Source organism: Dendropsophus ebraccatus, chromosome 13 (genome assembly GCF_027789765.1).
Source record: "Dendropsophus ebraccatus isolate aDenEbr1 chromosome 13, aDenEbr1.pat, whole genome shotgun sequence".
Lineage (NCBI taxonomy): Eukaryota > Metazoa > Chordata > Amphibia > Anura > Hylidae > Dendropsophus > Dendropsophus ebraccatus.
Window position 1 is genome coordinate 48,638,058 of NC_091466.1, and position 18,171 is coordinate 48,656,228.

The 18,171-nt window shown below is 44.2% G+C and overlaps 1 protein-coding gene across 2 annotated transcripts in view; it reads left to right on the forward strand.

Moving 5' to 3' along the window:
- RTN1 (reticulon 1) overlaps positions 1 to 18,171 on the forward strand; it is a 164,569-nt gene that overhangs the window by 6,477 nt on the left and 139,921 nt on the right. For both annotated transcript variants that reach the window (XM_069949472.1, XM_069949471.1), the window contains exon 3: positions 9,107 to 9,327. In XM_069949472.1, coding sequence (XP_069805573.1) covers positions 9,144 to 9,327 — 184 coding nt within the window. In that variant the 5' untranslated portion in view covers positions 9,107 to 9,143. The remainder of the gene's footprint in view (positions 1 to 9,106; positions 9,328 to 18,171) is intronic.

Here is an 18,171-nt window from a genome sequence, read left to right on the forward strand (position 1 = left end):
AAAAGAAAGAAATTGCACAAATTGCTGTTTTTTCTATTCTCTTTTTCCTTACAAAAATACATCTTTCAATACATCATTTATACTCAAATGGGGTAATATAAAACATATAAACAATCCCACAGGATGCAAGCCCTCATCCTGCTGTCATATCCTAGAAATTTCTTTAGGGACTTTTTACACATATAGATAAGTCGCTTAAGTGATCCGTTTAGTGAATGACAAGCGATGATTTTTTCTTTTAAGTGATAGGTGTTTAGATGAGAATATAAATAACTACGAAAAGTCATTATTATGATCGTAAATATGATCGCATTTGCATTTGTATGTTTATTGTGAATTATTGTAATATGTATGTATACTGTGAATGATCGTAATAGCGTTCGTATGTATACTGTGAATGACGCATTCATATATATACACTGTGAACGATGAGACTGGAGAACGATTAACAATGATTTTGAGCTCAGCTCCAAAGATGCGATCAACGACATATGAACAAATTTTGGATTGATCGTTGCTGTGTTTACACTAAAAGATTATCACTTTAAGAGGATGTACCATCAGGTACATCCTCTTTATTCTGACCCATGGATAGAACGGCGCTGCCACGGGGAAGCTGGTGCCGCAGTCTGTTTTTTGAACCGCGACCTGGTTCCCGTGGAATCCCCTGCCCCTCTATGACACGGCTCCATTGATTCTAATGGAGCCGCGTCATAGAGGGGAGGGAATTCCCACCTGTGCTTCAGATTAAAGAGGATGTACCTGATAGTACATGCTCTTTAAATTTGAACGATTTAGCGATTTTTTGCACAATAGTGTAAAAGGTCCTTTAGTCTACAGAACACTCACCGGCTGCAAAAAAAAATGTATAAACTATAAAGTATCAGTGAACAATATTTTTTTTCATTTTGTTGCCTTGTATATTTTTCTGTTGCCGAACATGAGGATCATTTGTTTCTTACAAATGAGATTATGACACCTAATACTATTACTGGGCATTCTTACCAAGGGAGTAATCTTCTGTGTTGTTCAGTGTAGATATGTACTGCTCAGCTATAACATTAAAGAGACTCTGTACCCATAATCTGCTCCCTCCTAACCGCTTGTACCTTCCGATAGCTGCTTTTAATCCAAGATCTGTCCTGGGGTCTCTTCGGCAGGTGATGCAGTTATTGCCCTAAAAAACAACTTTTAAACTTGCAGCCTTGTGTCAAATTGGCATGGCCAAAAGTACCCATGTCCTTGGCTTGCACCACCTCTCTGTCCCTCCTCCCCACCCTCTTCACCATCAGGAATGCTGCTGGGCAGGTTTTTTTCTATTCATGGCTTGTCAGAAGACTGCACATGGGCCTTAACGATCCAGCACCTGTGCAGTGTTCAGACAGGTTATGAATAGGAAAAATCCTGCCTGGGGCATTTCTAATGGGGGGGAGGGACGGAGAAGGGTGCAAGTCTAATGCATAGACACTATAGGCCGAGCCAATTTGACACAGGGCTGCAAGTTGTAAAAGTAAAAGTTTTTTAGGACAATAACTATATCACCTGCCGAACAGACCTCAGGACAGATCTTGGATTAAAAGCAGCTATCCGAAGGTACAAGCGTTTTGGGGAGGCAGATTGTGGGTACAGAGTCGCTTTAAAACCACCTGCCTTGTATTGTGTAAGATGTAAGGTGCAGCCTACATGAATCATAGTTGTTTGTCCAGAAAATCCTACAGATGATCAATTAGATTGAGTTGTGAAATTTAGAGGCCAAGTCAAAACCTTAAAGGGAAACTATCAGCAGGTTAGAAGCATCTATCTGCTGATATGATCCTATAGTGAATGGGGTGCTGAGGATTTTTTTTTAAGATTTCATGATATTGGCCCTTTTTAATTCCTATACTAATGAGGCATTTTGGTGCACGGAGGGTGGGACTATCATCCTCAGTGCACCAATCCATATCGGCCAGCCCTCCTATGCTAATGAATATCAGCAGAAGAGGGTGGGTTGGCCAGGGCAGATCTGTGCATTGGGGGCAGTAGTCCTGCTCCCAGTGCATCACAACGCCTCATCAGCATAGGAAATAAACAGCTTATACCACAAAAACAGCACCGAGGACGAAGGTAAGACATTTTCCATCATCCTCAGCACCTGGTGCAATAAAGGGACATATTAGCAGGTTAGCTGCTTCTAACCTGTTGAAAGTGTCCATTTAAAGTGTAGCTGTAATTAGAGAAAAAACTTTGACATAGAGAAATGTCTCATTCTCCTGGTCATGTCTCTTTGACATAACGAAAAAACAAAAGTCCAACAGCACCAAGGAACTCAGTCCGATGTAGCCACAGTAGAGTGTAGGTGCACGTTGGTAAGCCTGCTGTCCTAAATGCACCCATACAGAACTTGAAGAGAAAAGGGTCTAACAGCATTCAGAATGTGATAAAATTCAAGTGTATTCACATAATACGATACAAAGAATGCAACGTTTTGTAGGGTGCAGGTGGGGTGTGACTGATTTATTTTTAGGTCATTTTTGTATTATAAAAGGAAATACTTTTATATTCTCCCATAAAAATTATTTCATTGTGTTTAGAGTACATAAAAATAGTTTCTTTAATAAAGGTCAAGAACATGAAGAGAGTTGAAGAACTCTTACTTTTACTGAATTCAGTGTGAAGTGACTTTTATATGCTATTTTGTTCTTTATAGACATTGGGTTTAGAGGTTTCCACCATCCTAATAAAATCCAGCTAGTGCAAAATCTCACAGGTATATTTTCAGAATGAGTCATTCGGTGAGTCACTCGTTCAATGCCATGTATTCTGATGATATGATCATGTCCGACATAGCTGCTGACTGGTCTAATGATGAAATCTGGAGAGACCTGTGTATACGCACGTTTGTCTTTTTATATGAGATAGGCAAGTACTGTAATTTTCACAGGCAAAGTAGGGTAGATTGGAACACAACAAAACTGAAAAAATAACATTTGGTGAACCCTGCATTTTTAGGTAACAGATAAGATATTTTGTGTGTAGATGATATGTAACACTATTTCCGGTCGATATATAATTTTTATATTATATTACATTTTTTCATAAGATTTCCCTTCCTCAAAATTCATCTCTAATTTTCAGTTGTCCCTTATCTAGTGTGTGGATCCAGGTATGTAGCTATAGGCGGTGCAGAGGGTGCATGGGCACCTGGGCCCAGGAGCCTGAGAAGGCCCAAAAATTCTGTCTTCCCCATATGAGGAGGGCAGAGCAATAAATGAAGCATTATAGTTGATTGGCCAAGTGGCAGATTTTGCCCTAAGGCCCATCGGTTTAAAGTTAGGCCTCTGGGTGGTTCATTGCCTTTACAATGTCTCCTATTCCCCTATGTCTATATAGCACATCCTAAATGGCAGCATGAAGGACATTAGAGAGTAGTAGTGAGCAGAGTAAACTGTAAGGGTGTTATTACACGGGCCGATGGGGCCCGATAATAACTGTAAGGGTATATTCACACGAACGGGCTCGCAGCGAGATTCTCGCTGCGAGCCCGGCAGGTCCTGGCAGTTCCCATACACTACATACTTGCTGCGGTCTAAACGACTGCAGCGAGTATGTAATTCTGCCGCCCTTAACCCCTTCTGCTCCCTCCCGGCTCCCCCGCTGTAAGCATACATTACCTGTCCTTGCTGCACGGGTCCGGCGTCCTGCTCTCCCGTCCGGCCAATCAGTGGCTGCGGCTGTGCAACACACTGATTGGCCGGACGGGAGAGCAGGACGCCGGACCCGTGCAGCGAGGAGAGAGGTAATGTATGCTTACAGCGGGGGAGCCGGGAGGGAGCAGAAGGGGTTAAGGGCGGCAGAATTACATACTCGCTGCGCTCGTTTAGACCGCAGCAAGTATGTAGTGTATGGGAACTGCCAGGACCTGCCGGGCTCGCAGCGAGAGCCCGTTCGTGTGAATATACCCTAAACGAGAGCTGATCCGCTAGATCGGCTCCTGTTTACTGGGCCTATTACACGGCATGATTATCGTTTAACAAGGGCTGCAGAGACATTGTTACCGATGTCCTTGCAGCTCTTGCTTTTACTTTATACATTATCTGTCCATGCTGCAGGGCTCCTCTTGCGGTCTTCTCCCCAGGTCCCGCACGCTCCAGTTTCAGAGCGGCCGGTCCTGGCCAGTGATTGGCTGAGCAGCCTGTCAGCTCAGACAGGCCACTCTGAAGCTGAAGCGCGCGGGACCCGGGGAGAAGACCGCATGAGGAGCCCTGCAGCCTGGATAGGTAATGTATATCGCCAGTGGCGGGCCGCGCACCGCTATTACACATAGCGATGCGCGGTCAGTGCCGGACAATTATAGGTTCAAACCTATATCAGCGATCAGCCGATGATCGTTGTCATCGACTGATTATTGTATTTATTACATGGAACGATAATCGGCCGATTATCATTCCGTGTAATAGTACCCTAAATCAAACCCTGGGCTGAAATACAACACTTATGCTTGAGCCTCTCCCTGATTGGGTCTGCTTCTCTCTCTGTTCAGCCACCCCCTTTGCTGTCCACAGACTTACATGAACAGCTATGATAATAAGCCTAACACAGGGAAAGTGAATTCCGGTTCCCTCAGTCAGCGCTGTGTAAACAGTCACTGCAGCGGGGACTAACAGCAGATTATAGGAATGGTCAGCCAGTAAGCTGTAGTAGTGCAGCCATTTCCCGCCACCAGCCTTATGCTGGGAGGGTAAAATTGTATTATCTCTGTGCTCTATTAAGGTAAGTTTCACACGTACCGGAATCATAACAGATTTCACGCTGTGAGTTCCGCTGCACTCAGTTTGTTTCTGTTACTCTTGCTTCTGACTCCCGTAGATTCTGCTCACTGTGCACTGATTGGCTGAGCGGGACACCAGGGAGCCAGGGTAGGCCAGAGCGCGCATGGGTAATGTATTTACCGGTCAGCGACAGGGTTTACATACTCAAAGCGGAATGAAAAATCTGCTGCGATTCCGCTCCGTGTGACTGGCCTAAATGTGATTTCTGATTAAAACCTACTTGTTCCCTAAGTAAGAGACCTGGGGGGTTGGGGGATGATGTCTAGATCCATCAGATCTATTGATTCCTAAGGAGCCGCTGGAGAGAGACGAATACAGCACTTGGCTCTTTCTGACGGCTCCATTGAGAACTAATATGTGCCGACCCACACCTCTATTCAAAACAAAGAAGCCGTCAGCACAGAGGTCGGACCCCTCGCAATCTCTTATTTGTCCCCTATCCTGTGGATAGGGGGCAAGTAGTTTTTAATTGGAAAATCCCTTTAATGTAGCACATTATTAGATTTATAATATGGCTTTGTTTAGTTTTTTTTTAAACTATTTTACTGTTGTAGTTTGTTTCTATTTTTCTGTGTGTGAACAAGGCCTTCATTCTGAGCTGGGGGGATGTTGGCAGAGTGCCAGAGAGGGGAAGCATGAAAGAAGTAACACGAGCTCAGCTCCCCTGCTCCAGTGCTGATGCCGTTATCCCAGAGCTCACATCCGCCGGTCCTGAGCCGCTTCTGGGTCTGAGTGGGGACCTAGGATGTCATGTGTCAGGCTCACTCAGCCAGTCAGCAGCCCAGACAGGACTCCCCTACAGCCACTGACTAGCTAAGTGGGTTTGGCATGTCATCGGCTGAGGCGGGACCATTGACGGGCTTGTCCCAGGTCCACTTTCTTATCAGGAAGCGGCCAGGAACCAGGGGACTGGAGGTGCAGGATACCAGCATCCGCACTGAAGCAGGGGATCATGCTACTTCTTTCATCCTCTCCCTCCCCGGTATTCTGCCAAAAATCACCCCAGCCAGGAATTCTCCTTTAAAGAGAATCTCTCAGCTCCTGGGCCCTACCTGAGGTGCTGACAGTGTGCTGTAGCTGGCAGTCCCCAGTGAGCATGGTGCCTTTTTGGTAATTTTCCGTGCAGGGGATTATGTACAATCTTATGTCTACTACTGTACTAAAGAGTCACAGAGCAGTTGTTCGTGCCACAAACACTGGCATGCATCCTCCTCCCTCTTCATGAATAATCAATGCGGCCCGGCCTCCTGCTTGCTCAGCTGTCAGATTGCATATCAGTCCTCTGTAGGCAGGTTATCTCTGAAAGAGACACTCAGGCATAAGGCTGGGTTCACACTGCGTTTTTGCAATCCGTTTTTGCAATCCGTTTTTTTGGCAAAAAATGGATGAAAAACGGATGCATTAGTGTGCATCCATTTTGATCCGTTTTTCCATTGACTTCCATTGTAAAAAAAAACGGATCAAAACGGATCAGTTTTTTTTGACGGACACAAAAACACAAAAACCCAGCCTAATTGAATCTCTTCTCCCTAATGTGTTGGAGCTGTGGTCTAGGGGTAACTCACCTGTCTACAGACCTGCCAGCAGTTCATTCTCTGGTTCGAATCATCTGATGGAAATAAATAGATATATATTTTTTTTCTCATTATTGTATAATTTTTAAGGCTATGTTCACACACAGTATTTCTGCTCAGTATTTTGGTCAGTATTTTGCAACCAAAACCAGGAGTGGATTGAGAACACAGAAAGGCTATGTTCTCACACTGTTGAAATTGATGGATGGCCGTCATGTAATGGCAAATATTGTTGTTTTAAAATAGTAATTACGTGCTATTAAATGGCAGCCATCCACATCCACTGGGCTGCGGTTCAAAAAAAAAAAGGACCATGGCATTGGCATCCCCACGCTGGTGCTGGTCTATTAACAATGTACCTGTTGGTACAATTGCTTTAAAAAATCTCAGGTCTTCCAGTACATATCAGCGGCTATATGTCCTGCAGGAAGTGGTGTATTCTATCCAGTATAACACAGTGCTCTCTGCTGCCACATCTGACTGTCATGTCAGAAACTGTCCATAGCAGGAGTAATTCTCCTTAGAAAACATCTACTGCTGTGGACAGAATGCACTACTTCCTGCAGAGCATACAGCAGCTGATAAGTACTGGGATACTGACGTTTTTTTTTTGTTTTGTTTTTTTTAAATACAAGACTTTTTAAAACCTGTATAACTTTTTAAAATCTGTTGTTTTAATAACAATTGTCTACCCCTTTACGCTATTTCTGGGTCCATTACCTAATAGGTAATGATGCCACTTGAGAAATAGGTGTAATGGTAAGTGTAGGATTTTTTTAAAAAATTAGTGTTTCCATGGGCATTATCCAGGGTTAAAAAAAACCCATAGCAGCTTACTTACATAAGACAATAAACAACGCCACACTGTGTGGTTGTGTGTGGTATTAGACCCCGGCTCTATGCACTTCAATGGAAGTAAATTGCCACACAGAGGGCACGTGTCATGCTGTTTCTGAAAGGAGGCAGCTATGTTATCCTAGCCTTGGATAACCCCTTTCATGCCCATGATGGAGATAAAAAGAATATAGTCACTATACACTACTTCAGTATTTGGTAGTGCTACACTGTTTATGCAACACCAACATTTACAGGAGTCATATACAACAAATCGCTAAAACCTTTTTGGAGACATTTTTAACAGAATTGCTCAGTAAATTGTATTGTAGTATTCCCAGTACTAGGATGTGCCATCTCTGAGATCCATAGGTCTAACGCATGTGCTGCTCCTGAGAATAAAGGGGATGCTGTACTGGTTTTGCTATGGCAAATCCACATGTAGTAATGCTGCACATTTTCCTGTGGAAGTAAATTCACCTGAAATATATACAGTGGTACCTTAGTAACTTGGATTAAGAGTGTTTTGCTCTTAAGAGCTCACAGTTTTTCTAAATTTTAACTTGGTTAAGAAGCATTGCTTTGGTTTAACAGCTCCCTGTACTAAGTGGGAGGGGAAGTGGGGGAGGGGCATGGTCAGTATAACATTGTCACCAGCACTATTCTCTGGGTCAGGAAGTCTCCTTCACCTTCTAAATCACAGCAGTCTCTGTCAGTCTATGTGTTTCCTACCCTCTCCATTCCTGCTATTTTATGTGCCTGCCCTCACACTGCTGTATACAAAAGTTTCTGTTACTGCCCTCCTGCACAGCTCTGCAATTCTCACTTCCTGATTGGTCCATGCCGAACACACCCCCTTCCCCATTGCTGTGACCACACAGACCTCTGTTGTATTACGCTACTTTACTGCTGCTGTTTTTTCACGTTTATGCACATAGTATACATTATACATGCCGATTGCTATACTGTACAGTAACTTATAATATCACATACACAGCTGTTTCTAAATGTTTGTTTCATTTGTTTTACAAGTTTACAAATTGTTCAGAATAAAAAATCATTATTTTTGGGGTGTGGAACCAATTGTCTGCATTTCAATGATTTTTTATGGAAAAAATTGCTTTGGTTTAAGAGTGGATTTGGATTACAAGCACAGCCCCGGAACGAATAATGCTCGTAATCCAAGTCACCACTGTATATATTTTTTTAATCAGATCATTTTTATTGAATTTCAAGACATTAAACGTAAAATAAATGGGACCTAGTTTTTTAACACTTTATTGACCAGTCGTAATTTGATTTGCGTCACAAATGATAATTTGCTTGGTGCATTACAAGCCCCTGATCAATGAATAGTAGATGTTACGCAAACTATCCTATATGTGTTAAGTAACTTGTGTTATTAGGGTCTATCATGTCTTTGATGGAACGCTCAGTAATTTTGCAGCGATCACAGCAACACAATGTTATCAGATTGTTTGTGGCTACAATGTTGGCATTCGAGGCACATACCTGTGTCATCATGACTGGGAAGACAAACGACACAGACCATTTCCTAGATCATGAAAGAATATTTTACATGTATACATGCTGCAGACACCCAGCTGTCAACCCTTTGATGCCTGAACCATTGAGAAATCATGAGCAAAGTGCATGCAGACATCTCATACTCAGAGCCTCGGCAATGAAAGGGTTGATGGGCGGTAGAGATTCTATGCTAATCCCCAGCCTGTGATTGGTCAGGCCAGGCAGTGATGTTGAGGTGGAACTAGTGGAAACTACACAAGCCATTTGCACCTGCGTAACGCTCCAGTGTTTGTGGCATCTTCCAGGAGACACTGCAGCACTGACCCATCCCCTCCCTCCCTCTCCCCCTGTTCCCAGCAGCTTCCCATAGAGATAACTGCAACAGATCCAGTCCACCATGGCTGCTAATCCTGGGAATGTCAGCAGATGGCTGGAAGGTGATGTGGCTGCTCAGATGTTTCCTAAGGAGGAGGGAGATTCTGCAGGAAACAGCGCCTGGGGCTCTTTGGACCAGAAAGGGGGTACCAGCAAAGCTCAGCAGGCAGAGCATCCCCCTGTTGCCATGGGGACCACATCTACAGGTAAGCAGGGTACCACAGCAGACCCCCTCTGCCTCCTCCAGCATTGTATATGCCTTGTCTGGCAGATTGTTGCTACAATAGTTCTCTTCACTGTTGTATTTGTAAACACGTACCGACAATGTATCCTTCTTTATTAAACACTTGCCACAATGTTTTATTAAGAAATGATGTGCCCCCCTCCTTCCGTCCATCCATTATAGTCACACTTTATCACCTTATCCAATTGTATGCGATATAAAACAAGACTTGCAGACAGACAACATTATTGTTCTCCTAATACCTGATACCATTCTGCTACTCAGTAGTTAAGGAATGTGAAGTCGTCTATATATCTCCCCCCTCGCTTCCTTGAAGATCTACGATAGTTCAGCTTGAAAAGTAGCTGGTAACAGCATTTCATATGATGCCAGACTATGTGCCAGCATATTGTGGCCAATGCTGCAGCTGCGATTTTACCAAGTGTAACGCTTGATATTATTGCCACAAGAGTTTTCCAAGTGTATAAATTGTTAGGTTAGGAGCAGACGGGGTGCATGTACAGTGTTACCTTCCATTCTACATGCAGTAAATGTTCATAAGAAGTGGTTCCTATGATGAAGAAGTTATCATTGTTGTTGTTACATTAGAGGCATCCAAAACAATTGTTTATTGAAGCACTTCTTGATCTCAAAATGAATGCTTTTACCCCTCTCTATGTAAGAAGATGCATTTCTTCTGCTTAGGATGTGGAGTGGTGGTAATGTAGAATGCAACATGGAGATGCAAATGAAAGTGTGTAGCAATACTGCTGTATTTATTGCAATGTCATGACGTTCTTAAAACTTGAGATATGTGACGTAAAATAATTTACTGGGGAGGGCAAATATTTTCCTGGGACTATTGTCAGCAGTTCTAATGACACAGTCAGATTCTTTTCTGCCTGGAATGGCCGATAACAGGGGGTATTAAAATTTCAAACAAGTGTAGGTACCATAGGCCATGTTGATGCTGACGTCATGATCTCTGTTTATAATGGAAGCCATGATGCTATGACTGATTTGTTTGGTAAAAAGGATCTAAGCTAAGACTGAAGAACTTTCTTGAGTCTTTAAGGACTCTGTTCTGGTACTTCTGGTGGTATGAATAGCAATGCTGACTGTATTCTTCTTGTTCCAAATAGTAGCAAGGCGGAGGATGGAGGATATTAAAGGAGAATTCCGGTGTATTGCCCCCCAAAAGTTATACAAATTACCAATATACACTTATTATGGGAAATGCAGTAGTAAGTGCAGGGAAAAAAGGGCACTTTATAAGCATCAAGGCTTCACTTCCTGGATAAATTGGTGATGTCACGACCCGACTCCCAGAGCTGTGCGGGCTGTGGCTGCTGGAGAGGATGATGGCAGAGGGATGCTCAGTGTCCCTCCAGTGCCCTGTGTCCCTCCGTGTCCCCCTGCCATCATCCTCTCCAGCAGCCACAGCCCACACAGCTCTGGGAGGCGGGTCGTAACATCACCATTTTATTCAGGAAGTGACATCACCAAGTTATCCAGGAAGTGAAGCCTTGATGCAGTAGTAAGTGCAGGTAAAAAAGCACTTTATGAGCATTTCCCGTTATAAGTGTATATTGGTGATTTGTATATTTTTAGGAGGCGATACAATACTTTAATAAAAAGTTTCGCCGGACTTCTTAATGCAGATGTGAACAGAGCCAAGAAATTTAGATTTAGTCTACCTTTAAATCGACTGTTTAGTTTGGAGTTTTCACTGCCAAAAATTTCAGCGAGTACATCAGTTAACGGAGCAGCACCTGTCAAGCTGTCACAGTCATTGTCTTTGAGCTGTCACTCCCGTAACACAGATAATTTTAGTAATTTAGTTACAAGGAGCATTTAGATAATAGTGTGTAGGAAAAATACAATTGATTAGAATGAGGTCCCAGTGCTATATACAGGGATATTTGGCTTGCAGAAGGAATTTAGAGAAAGCGTCAAAAGTTCACTCTGCAGTTATAATATATTATGAAGGTAGAAGCAGCAATGGTGATATCCTCATCTCAAGCAACTCGTGGAAATGAAAGTGGTGAGGGGTTACTGTGTGGGCAGGTTGTGTTTAATCAATACAGACTTGCTCTACTCTTTTTTTTTAAAGAATTGGAGGAGTGTATTATTAAATTAATTTTATATAACCCGTATCCATATAGTAGAAAAGTGTGATTTAACCAGGACCCTCCTCTGTTAGTTGGAGTGGGAAGAGACCACAATGCGCAGCATTACATTACTGGCCTACTTGTGCCTTATTTCCTGCAAATGAAATTAGAACTTGCTGGCTGCTTCCACCAGTAATAAAATCTGATCACCAAGAGATCCAGAAGTGGATTCCACCAGGATCAGCTCATCTCCTTTATAAGGGATCCTCTCATTATTCTCATGTTGTCTGAACCACAAGTCATCGGAGTGGCCTCACCCTGCACCCCTAACCCCCCCCCCCCCCCCCCGGCCTTGATTGATTAACCTCTACCTATACCCAAACAGGGAGAGATCTATCAGTCAAGGTTGGTGGAGTAGAGAAAACTTGCCAGGGACCACCCACTGACTAGTGGCTCAAGCAAAATGAAAGTGATGACAAGGTTACTTTAAAAGGTTGTATGAACAGGACAACACTCTATTAGTAGGTTACTGCATCGTAAGCTTAATGGGGGACGTTAGGTTTACATTGTTCTTTAACCCTCAGTGCACCAAAACAGCTACTGCTTTTCTTACCTTTCCCCTTTGATAAATACTGAAGCTGCCCTTCTGCAGTGAAGGCTGGCCCAGTGGGATGGTCTTATTGAGCAGCAGTTGATTTTGCTAGAGAAAGTTGTAGCAAGGCACCTTAAAGGTGCTAATGCAGACTTATTTTGGTGGACCCCCCACTATGATTTCCAATATGCCCTCATAGGGCACACAGGCAAGAGTTGTCTTCTTGAGACGGCCCCTTTAAATCTCCTGCTGCTCCAGTCTCAATGCTCCTATGGTCCCTGTTGGTCTTTCTTTGCTTTGCTGCACTTTGCTGACATCACACATATCCATGAGACCACTGCAGCCAATCCCTGGCACAGGCTTGCTGAGGGCAGTGGTTGGCTGCACTGGTCACATTGATGTGTGTGATGTCATTGCTGCATCAAGACCAAGCAGAGACCATCAGGTACTGCCAGAGCATTAAAAAAGCTCAATAATAGTTGTCTGTTTTATCACATTTCCATCTGTTAGACTAGCAGGAAGAGCAGTTTTGCAATCATGTAGCTGCAATTAGCAGTGGAGTCTTTTTTTTGCTACTTTTTATAAAAATTCTATGAAACTGCTGAGGTAGGACAAGTAAAAATAAACAAAACTGCAGGGATCGAGCATGCCCTAGAAATCACAAGTCTGTATGCTGCCCAATGTGGAAAAACTTTCAAAGTTGCCTTCACTACAATGTCAGATGAACTGCTATATGGCATATTATCATATATATGCTACCAGACTGGTGCATGTGAACCCAATGTAGACATTGGCCTTATGGAATGTGCCACATATACAAAGCATTTGGTTCACGTTCACCGACGTGTGAACAGGGCCATTGAAATGTATTGATCCTATGTCCTGTCTGTAGTTGTGGACAGAACTACGGAAATGTGAATAAGGCCATGAGTCTTTATCCTACTGCAGTACATCTTTTGAATGATTTTATGTGATTTTGTTTGTCATTTTAGGCCCCAAACCCCATGTCTTTCATTTTCATTGGGAAATTCTGGTTTTAATTCTCTAAATTAAAGAGTTTATTTGGACTTGGATTGGAATTTATGGCCTACCCCCAGGACAGACCACCAATATTAAATTAACTTGGATCTGATTCCTGGCACCTCTGGTGCACCAATCAGCTCTTTGTAGCGATTGAAATTGCAAGACTATTAATAGCAACAAAGCACGGTACTGCCATATAAGTGAACAGCAATATATTGCACATATGTTACTTATAGTACATTTGCAAGTATGAGCACTGAACATTGAAGAAGTTGCAGCTGCTTGATGAGGGTCCAACCATCAGCATTCCCCAACTCCTGAGGATAGGCCATCCAGTTAAAAAGTCTGAATTTCTCTCTTCTGCTTCATGGACACTGCCAATGTTATCTGCTGATACTTCAGACCAACCTTTTTGGCTGATTTTCTCAAATACTGTAGCTATTCATTTGGTCCATAAATGTGACATTCTTTTATTACATAACTGCTATTCACAGAACCCAAATTATTAGGATAGATTAATTCAGGAGAGCACTCTCAGCAATGTACATTAGACTAGTGCCAGACGGCCTCCTCTTCTGCTGCATTGCCTTACTGTCTAATTTAGCAAGATGCCTAAATCGGTTTACAACAGCCCTGCACTCTGTGATATATTACCCTCAAACTGGAGAGTGCAAGACAGATCAGTAATTTACGTTTGGACCTATGGTTTACGGGAGCAAGGCTCCCTTTAATGCTTCATGAACGCCTGTCTCAGATGCCCCATTATGACCACAAGTCCCAACAAGAACATTTCACAACCACAGATGCTCCAACACAGTGGGTACTAGTTGCAGATTCCCCCATAACAGTATATCGCCACATATGTCTACATAAGTGTGTCAGAAACAGATGTCCTTTAAATTGCTTGCCATAAATGCAGTTTAGAATGCCTTTCATAGATGCCTTATAGAATGCACACTGCAAAGTAAGCCAATCAAAAAAATAAAAAAAATCATACTCACTTTCAGGCTATAACGGTGCTGCTGGTCGGGTTCTCCTTGGCTCTGCATGATCATGCAACGCTAGGGAGGTAATGGCCTCTTGAGTGGTTGACAAAGTCAGGAGCCAGTGGCTCCCGGCCTGGTCAGTAAAAGCACCTCTTTTAACTGTATGCGCTTCTTATTAAGAGAGCATACAGTTAAAGAGCAAGCGTCAGCACCCAGCAGCAGTGATGGACATATCACTTATGCAGCCGGTTCAGCTGCGCAGGGACCCACCAGGCTCAGACTTAGGGCCCTATTCCAGAGGAGCAATAATTGGCCCGATTTGGCCGATTTTCGCTCTGTGGAATAGAGAGAACGATCCGCCGATGATCGTGTCATCGGCTGATCGTTCATTTAGGTTCAGACCTTAAATCGATGTTCGCCACCAGCGCATTGCTATTGAATAGCGGTGCGCGGTGGCGACCGACGATTTTAGCAGAACCATACATTACCTGTCCGGGCTGCAGGTCGCCTTCTCCCGGTCCCGTGCGGCGGAATCGGCTTCGGAGCGGGGCTGTCTGAACTTACAGACCGCTGAGCCAATCACTGGCCGGAAACGCGGGCAGTGATTGGCGGAGCGGTCTGTCACTTCAGACAGCTCCGCTCCGAAGCCGATGCTGCTGCGTGGGACCGGGAGAAGAAGACCTGCGTCCCAGACAGGTAATGTATGAAACAAGGGCTGCAAGGACATCGGTAACGATGTCCCTGCAGCCCTTGTTTCCCGATCATCAGGCCCGTGGAATAGGCCCAGTAAACGAGCGCCGATCTAGCAGATTGGCGCTCGTTTGCATCGTTGCTCGGCCCGTGGAATAGGGCCCCTAGACTAGTGGGCCCCGAGCTAGAGTTGTGGACCCCGAGCTAGAGTCTGTGGCTGCAAGGATTAGGAGAGTGCAGGGCAACAGGAACTTCCAGATGTTCATTATTGTTAATCGTTCGCTAAATGTTCTTTTGCTGGGATCAGAAGGAGTAAACGATTGTAACGATCATAGTTACAGTGATAACTAACTGCTATCGCTATGTGTATTATGGTGAACGACTTTAGGTCGTTTCCAAAAGTGGTCATTTGCGATCGTTTATCGTCAATCGGTGAAAATTAAAAATCGTTTAGTCTAAAAGAATCCTGAGGGCCCTATTACTTGGAATGATAACCGGCCTGATTATCGCTCTGTGTAAAAGACACAATGATCAGCCGATGACACAGGACCTGGGAAGAAGCAGACCGCAAGAGGAGCCCTGGAGCATGGATAGGTAATGTATACTGTTTAAGCCAGGGCTGCAAGGACATCGGTATCGATGTCCATGCAGCCCTTGTTAAACTATTATTGGGCCATGTAATAGGCCCAGTAAACAAGCACCGATCTAGTAGATCCCTAAGCAGTACCCTAAAGCCCCTATTTCACGGGCCTTCTAGAGGAGCAAACGAGCGCTCTCAGCGCTTGTTTGCTCCTCGTTCCCCGCTCGTCTTCGGACGGCCGGGCCGAATCCCTCCGACCGTCCTGAGTGCCGGCCGCCCTCTTCAGCGTCATCAGATGCTCAGCCGCGATTGGCTGAGCACAGACGACATCACTGACTGAAGATCGGAGACGAGTCGGCACGTGACAGGTATGTATAGCGCACCACACTTCCAGGTACACGGGTGGGGGTGGTGGGACACGGGGAAGGGGGCAATTCACAGACATAACATACATTACAAAGTTGTATAACTTTGCAATGTGTGTTATTCTGTGAATAATTCTTTACCGCCGCACAACCCCTTTAAGTCCTACTATCTTTTATCTCATTAAAGCTGAGCCAGAGGGGAGAGGATAGGGGGGGTCACTGTGGGACAGCGGCATGTAATGTAAGGGCCAGGATATGTGTGGGGGGGGGGGCAGCTCCATTCTCTGGATTCTCTTGTTTCTCTGTATCAGTAACTTGTATTTATTTATTGCTGAAGGGTTAACCCTTACAATGCCTTTCTTGCAGCTTATGAATTGGTTATCTGTGTTTGCTGCAAATAAGTCTCTGATAAGAAGAAACTGAAGGAGCCAGAAAAGTGATAGATATTCACTATAAAGGGCTCATATTACTAAAGTAGGGACCCTTTTACAAGGCCAATTGTGCGGCCGTGTGCAGGCCAAAAACCAATAAGTGCATGGCCAGGCCGTACAAACGATTGCTGTATCGTTCATTAAGTTCATTAACATTCAATGGTATTGGCCACACATGTCCTGTTTACACAGAGGGATGTGCAGTTGATAATGATAGATTTTACCATTGGTCAAAAGATCCGGGAAAACAGACGCTCATCAGCTGATTGCTGGCACTTTTACGGGGTCTGACAATGAGCTGAATGATCATTCCCAAGACCACTCGTTGCTGATAATCAGCCTGTGAGAAAGGCCCTTTACAATTAGGGGCATTAAGTAATGCATTATAGGAGAAGTCCGACGATATTTAAAAATTTATAGCAGGCAGGGGCAGGGCGGTACATAATAAACAAGCCCTACTTACCTCTCCCGCTGCCTTGCCGCTCCGGGACCCCCGCTGGGCACCGGGATCCCCGGCTACAGTGACGTCATGGTCATGACTCAACTAATGGTTTGCCCCCTCAGCCAATCAGTAACTAGTGTGGGACACACTGCTGCAGTCACTGATTGGCTGATAGGGCAGTCCATCAGCTGGTTTGGGCATTCTCCGCCACCCCCCACCCCCTTGAGTCATGAGCACATTGGAACTTGGGGAAAAATAAGTTCCTGGGGCCTGTGATGCAGCAATTTGGGGCATAGGGAGCAGTAAGTAATACTTCCTCCTTGCCCCTATATAGTATGTGGTAATAATATGTTAATATTCTATTTTTATTATATCTCTTGGAGTTTTAGGGTTGCTTCCACACACTGAGCCGCCACAAAACCTCCTAAAGCGCCTCTGTATCCACAATCTGACCCCCCCCAAACCGCTTGTACCTTTAGATAGCTGCTTTTAATCCAAGATCTGTCCTGGGGTCCGTTCAGCAGGTGATGCAGCTATTGTCCTAAAAAAAAAAACAACTTTTAAACATGCAGCCCCGTGCCCATTGGCCAGGGCTTAGATTGTGTATGCATTAGGCTGGCGCAAACTCTGTCCCTCCTCCCTTCCCTCATCATCATTATTCTCTATCTGTAACACCACACAGCACACTGTATTCTCTACCTGTAACACCACACAGCACACTGTATTCTCTACCTATAACACCACACATCACGCTGTATTCTCTACCTGTAACACCACACAGCACACTGTATTCTCTACCTGTAACACCACACAGCGCTGTATTCTCTACCTGTAACACCACACAGCACGCTGTATTCTCTACCTGTAACACCACACAGCACGCTGTATTCTCTACCTGTAACACCACACAGCACGCTGTATTCTCTACCTGTAACACCACACAGCACACAGTTACTACCTGTAACACCACACAGCACGCTGTATTCTCTACCTGTAACACCACACAGCACACTGTATTCCCTACCTGTAACACCACACAGCACACTGTATTCTCTACCTGTAACAGCACACTGTATTCTCTACCTGTAACAGCACACAGCACACTGTATTCTCTACCTGTAACACCACACAGCACGGTGTATTCTCTACCTGTAAAACCACACAGCACGCTGTATTATCTACCTGTAACACCACACAGCACGCTGTATTATCTACCTGTAACACCACACAGCATGCTGTATTCTCTACCTGTAACACCACACATCACGCTGTATTCTCTACCTGTAACACCACACAGCACACTGTATTCTCTACCTGTAACACCACACAGCACACTGTATTCTCTACCTGTAACACCACACAGCACACTGTATACTCTACCTGTAACACCACACAGCACACTGTATTCTCTACCTGTAACACCACACAGCACACTGTATTCTCTACCTGTAACACCACACAGCATGCTGTATTCTCTACCTGTAATGCTGATATTGGAATAAAGTAAATAACTTTTAGATTTTTTTTTCTTTTCATCTCCACGCACATTTTATGATCAAGCATCTTTTATCTTTGAAGTTGAGCCCCACAATAAGGACTTTATCCCA